The sequence below is a fragment of the Monopterus albus genome, unplaced genomic scaffold (genome assembly GCF_001952655.1).
Source record: "Monopterus albus unplaced genomic scaffold, M_albus_1.0 scaffold266.1, whole genome shotgun sequence".
Lineage (NCBI taxonomy): Eukaryota > Metazoa > Chordata > Actinopteri > Synbranchiformes > Synbranchidae > Monopterus > Monopterus albus.
This window is the reverse complement of record NW_018128146.1, coordinates 138,765-144,228: the sequence shown is the minus strand read 5'-3', so window position 1 is coordinate 144,228 and position 5,464 is coordinate 138,765. Positions and strand designations below refer to the sequence as shown.

Genomic DNA, 5,464 nt, shown 5'->3' with positions numbered 1-5,464 from the left:
TCATCAACTATGACACCTAGAAATTTAATTTCATATACTCGTTCTATATTAGCTCCCCCAATTTTCAATTGAAGTTCATTATCTAGTCTGTGATTCCCAAATACCATAAATTTAGTTTTATCCATATTCATGGATAGCATATTACTATCACACCATTTCTTTATCTTCTCGAGTTCCTGTGAAACTTGTCCCGATAGTTGCTGTGGGTTATCCCCTGATGCCCTTATGGTAGTGTCATCGGCAAATAAGACCATTTTCACAAAAGCCGAAACCTTACACATGTCGTTAATGAATAATTTCGGTCCCAAGACTGAACCTTGAGGCACTCCACATACAATGTCCAGTTCACTCGACTGATGTTCACCCAACTTCACAAATTGGCGCCTCTGTGTCAAATAACTACTAATCCAATTTAAAGCCACTCCTCTGATCCTGTATTTTTCTAGCTTGCACATTAATAATTCATGTACATGTTACAGAAAACATGGCTAGTATTGTAAGCATTTACATGCAAGTCGCTGTGTAATTCTGACTTAACAATTTACATGCTGTGATTTGATCTAATATGAAGTCACGGTGTTTCTCCACAGGGAGAGAAGGGGGACAGAGGCTGGAGGGGCCTGTACGGGGACATTGGAACTCCTGGGATGATAAAGGTACAACACAGACTGGATTCACACTGTGTTTGGTCAGAGCTAGCGTGGTTCCACATTTACACACAGTGTGACAGAGAAATGTAGTTATACTGAGAAATTTACTGTTGACCTGGTGCATTGTTTGCTGTTTGGCCATCATGTTTAAATTGCACAGAGGAGTGTGTAATGTACTGTGCACAGGTTGAGAAGGGCTACATGAATGGCCACTGTGCCACTTTATATTATGCAGAAATTTTGATAACCTAACCTTCTGTTATTGATGTGAACGTTACTGGAGCAGCAGTGTTGCCAGCAGCTCTGCATCTCAGCAGTTCACCTGTGGCTTTTTCATTCATCATTTGCAGTGTTTACAACTGGTTTGCCATCAATAAAGTGCCTAGCAAGGTTATTTTATCACAGGCCAGCATGGTTGTCTGTTGCTGTGAAGAGCAGAGATGGTGCAGGTAGTAATGGAAGCAGTGACTAGAAATGATTTTTGATCCTGTGTCTTCACAGGGAAGTCGGGGGCATAAAGGATCCAGGGTGAGTAAGAATTATGCTGCATGTCTTCAAACACCACTGGACTTTCTGCGGAACGCCATGTATGATTGCTGCTTACTTATCTTTAGTTATTTCTATCCATCTTTTAGGGCGATAAAGGTGTAAAAGGAAACGGAGGAGCCAGTGGAGAGAAAGTGAGGAGAAAGTTCCTTTTCTTCCATTTGCTTTGCTGAAAATGTGACAAATGACTGAAACTATGTGTGTGTAGGGCGAACGTGGCATCCCTGGAGCGCCAGGAGAGAAGGTCAGAGAAAAGTTTAACATTAAGTCAAGAATAATGTGAATGAAAGCTGTGAAGGCACAGTTTTCTGTGCTGTGCTGTTCCAGGGCGATCCAGGTCAATGGGGTGTTCTGGGGCAGGTGGGTCAGCGAGGAGCCAGAGGAGAGCCTGGAGGTAGAGGCCCCATGGTAGGTACTGTGTATGTATCAGGTGCACAGGTAGATATATGTATAGATATAGAAGGCTGACGTTAACTAGCAGGCAGGGAAAAGATTGTTCAATCTAATTCTGTGTTTAGACCTGTTAGTAGACACTCTCATTCTTGTAAAGTAGAAGAAAAATGCTGACAGCCTCTCATCTGCATTACTGTACTTTCATTATTAGCACAAGACTGTTTTAATTGTGTATACTATAGTTTCTGTTGGATAAAATGTTTAGAATGAGGAGGGACTGTTGGAGCAGATCAGGTGTTCATGTTTTCTAGAGCTGCTCATGTTTTATATTACTAATAACATTTATTCACAAGTTATTCAAACTGAACCTCTAGAAGATGATTCTGATTTGGTCATAAGATGCAGCGGGGGGATATGTTAGTGTTTATGAACCCCGACCTCTCCTCTCTCTGGAGGATATGGGGTTTTCACCTTTCAGCTAAGTTCTGTAGTGTCTGTGCTTGCCTGACAACCAGTGCTTGATTTAATTAATGAAGGAATTCCTGTCTGTAGGGGTTGAAGGGATCTCGTGGGCCTCTGGGGAAGCTGGGTCACCCTGGTCCAGCAGGACTGCCTGGTCTAACTGGAGAACCTGGGCTGCCTGGACAAAGTTCGTAACAGCAGGGACGTCACTGGTTAACCAGCCAGTTAGCAATCCCATGAAAAGGAGACTGCACTTGACACATAGCAGACTTATATCAGCAGGAGATGTCAGACTCTGTGTAACGGGTTCTAGTTCTGGGTGTAAGGTAGAGCCACAGGAGGAGGGGTTAAATTACACATTTTTGAATCTTTTTTTGTGATTATTTCTTGTTTTCTCAAAGTTTGGGGCAGCCTATGTTCTTGTCAACTCTACTGATAGCACCAGCAGACCATAACACAATGGGGGGGTCAAACTACCTCCTCTAGGTCTGTACCCCAGAGCACAGGTGGTAGGAACAAACGTCTGGGCTGGTTTTCAGTCACTCAAAGCCCATCAGCAGGTTGGAGGACACAGCTGGTTGTTAGATGGATGAACAGTATGAAACAGAAGAGAAGGAACAGTAACAGTGTGGTGAGAGTACACAGTCCTACTGATGGCACACAGCAGTGCTGATCAGCTCCATGTTGTGTTGCAGTGTACATGGTACGAGGCCTGCAGGGAGACCCGGGAGACCGAGGCGCTTCAGCCAAATGCAGCTGTGCACAGGTTCCAGATCCAGAACAGATGTTGGACAGAGTTCCTACGGTTGGTGACACACAAACTCTTTAATGAAACCCATCTTAATTTGTCATGTTGCCCTTCAAACACTACGGATTTGGTTTCAGTGATCAACACAATGTAATGAATGTGGTGTTATAATCAACTCACCTGTTAAAATATAACAGGCTCATTAAAAATGAGCTGAGTTTGATCTTTGTGAAGTATCCAGACCTTAAACTGATGTTATTCATGTTCCAATAAATTTTTATTTCAGACAGTAGTTTATAGACGTGTGTACTGTACAAAAAGCCTGAATACACAAATAATTCATAGTGGCAAAAATCTGTATTGCGCTGCATATGTGAGTGTCTGTCACAGACACCAGTTCCACCAGACTCTTCAGGAATAAAACACCTTTTCAAACACCCACTGTGTAAAACAGGCTCATATCTGTTGCCCTCCAGATCTTCATTGCAGACGGAGAGAAGCAGATGCGGAGGCTGCGGGGGGAGAACGTGATGGTGCTGAGGACAGACAGAAACGCTCTGTACATCTACACTGACTCCCAGTGGATCAACGTACTGGTAAGCGCTGCTGCTGGAGAGACAAACACATTCAGATCAGTGAGGCCAGGCTAAAAAACAAACACCTTTCTGTGTTATGTGGGCAACCATAATGAAATGCAGAGACTTACCAGAGTTACAGACAAGTCACTGCTGCTCTTTTTGTCTTAAATAATAAAAAAAAACTTGACTGATTGTGACGGTATTTCTGTTACAGTGGTTAACCTGATACACTCGTCACCAAACTGAGTGACAGTTTTGTTTGCTTCAAGGCACATTTTCATTAAATTCTGTCAATTGTAGCGAAGGTTGTGTGACCAAAATGATATCTGACAAAGACAAAGACGGCCGTGCTTCACAGTAGTACAGGTCAGTAAATGAGTGGATGTCTCCCTGTGTCCTGGCTGGAGTGGACAGGGTGAAGCTGTGGTTGTTCTCTTCTCTCTCTGTTTCCATGTTGCTGGCTGTATGGACCAGGAGGCCCCAAGACACTGACCACACTCCATTCAACTCATACTGGATACAGGAGCCCCCTATGTGCAACTAAACAAATAATGCCAAATTGAAGTGAGTCTTAACTTCAGCATCTCTGCTCATATGATTTACACAGGCATGTTCCACACACAGCATTTGCTTTTAGTAGCAGTTTTTTTCTGTGTAAGGTTTTCCTCTCAGTAGTTTTATATTGTGAATCTACAGCACCCAGTATTCTACTGGTGCTACAGTGATCAGTAACAGATTACCGTCTCCTGCCTTGGTGTCATACTGGGGTTTCAGTCATTTCATCTTTATCTTTAGTGCTAAATTAGTTTGTAGGTTTTAATCTCTAGCTTATCCTAATCTTTTCTTTTCATTCAGGTTTACTTACGTGGGTTGATAATTGCAGCAGTTTAACATAGACCGAGGTCTGTCTCCAGTTTTCTCATCGCTTTGTTTTGAACATGACTTCCTGACAGGCTGTAGATCCACTTGTTTTGCAGATCACTAGGTAGCCACAGAGATGAGGTTCTCCAGGTCTCCACACAAATTTAGATTTGCCATGAAAGGTATGAAGTTTTGGACAGATTTAAATTTTGTACACCAGGGGTTTCTCCAGTGACTACACTAAGTATGAAGCGCATTCAACTGACTGTGTAGACTGTACCTTGTTATGCTGCTGTAATTCTGTACCACCCGAGCTTGTTAAATAAACTGCCTGAGCTGGGAAGCTCTTGTGTCCTGAATCTTCTTTCAACCTTCAAGTGTATGAAGTCAAAATTTCATCCTGACTCAGTGAAACGCAGTCTGCTAATTGTGCCTGTTTGCTTTCTTGCAGGACTTAAAGTAGATTATTCAGTGTTATCTATGTCTTTACAGTAGGGAATCAGTTTGTGGTGGAAAGTGAGAACAAAGGGGCCAAAGGCTTCAGAAAAACCATGTAAACTTTGTTTAGTTTGAAAACATTGAAAATTTCATCTTCATGCATTCATATGGCAGGTATTGTCAAAGACTGGAAATACTGCATTTGCTGCATTGCATTTGTGTTTAAAGTCCCCATGGCTGCTCATTTTGCTTATTTCCAGACATTTAATGTTTAATCTTGGGTACCTCTAGATTAACTTGGCACCCTCATAACTCCAAATAGTCTGTAATTATTTCAGAATGATAAAACCTGAGAGCCTCTTCCTAAAAACAAGAGGATAGTTCGTGAATGTGCACAACTCCTGTTGCTGGTGTTGTCGACAGTGCACAACGAACCGTGACAGCATTAATCAATATGAAGGTCTCCTCCATAGATAGGTAAACAACGTTATATATACAGATGAAGAGAGATGTGTAACACTAAACAAAGCAGGTAGTTGAGAACCCCCATATTTTACCTGCCATAATGCAGACATAGTAACTTCTCCAGCCTTACAACAATTCTCTCTAACATTACAGAAACAAGGCATTAACAGACGCAACACGTGTTTTTCAAACTTACCGTTAAGTCCCACCGAGTAGTGGAAACATCACTTCCTGTCAAGTAGCTCCAAGGTCGGTAAATCCAACCCATGGTCACTGTGTCTTCCCCCACACATCCACAGAGTCCCAAAGTTGTGACATTAATT

General features: G+C 42.3%; 1 protein-coding gene across 1 annotated transcript in view; it reads left to right on the top strand.

Annotated features, from left to right (window-relative positions):
* LOC109972693 (acetylcholinesterase collagenic tail peptide-like) overlaps positions 1-4,544 on the top strand; it is a 7,901-nt gene extending 3,357 nt beyond the window's left edge. The window contains exons 7-15 of the mRNA XM_020621726.1: positions 591-656; positions 1,152-1,178; positions 1,286-1,330; positions 1,405-1,440; positions 1,524-1,604; positions 2,142-2,238; positions 2,747-2,856; positions 3,276-3,395; positions 3,852-4,544. Coding sequence (XP_020477382.1) covers positions 591-656; positions 1,152-1,178; positions 1,286-1,330; positions 1,405-1,440; positions 1,524-1,604; positions 2,142-2,238; positions 2,747-2,856; positions 3,276-3,395; positions 3,852-3,869 — 600 coding nt within the window. The 3' untranslated portion in view covers positions 3,870-4,544. The remainder of the gene's footprint in view (positions 1-590; positions 657-1,151; positions 1,179-1,285; positions 1,331-1,404; positions 1,441-1,523; positions 1,605-2,141; positions 2,239-2,746; positions 2,857-3,275; positions 3,396-3,851) is intronic.
* The last annotated feature ends 920 nt before the right edge of the window (positions 4,545-5,464 follow it).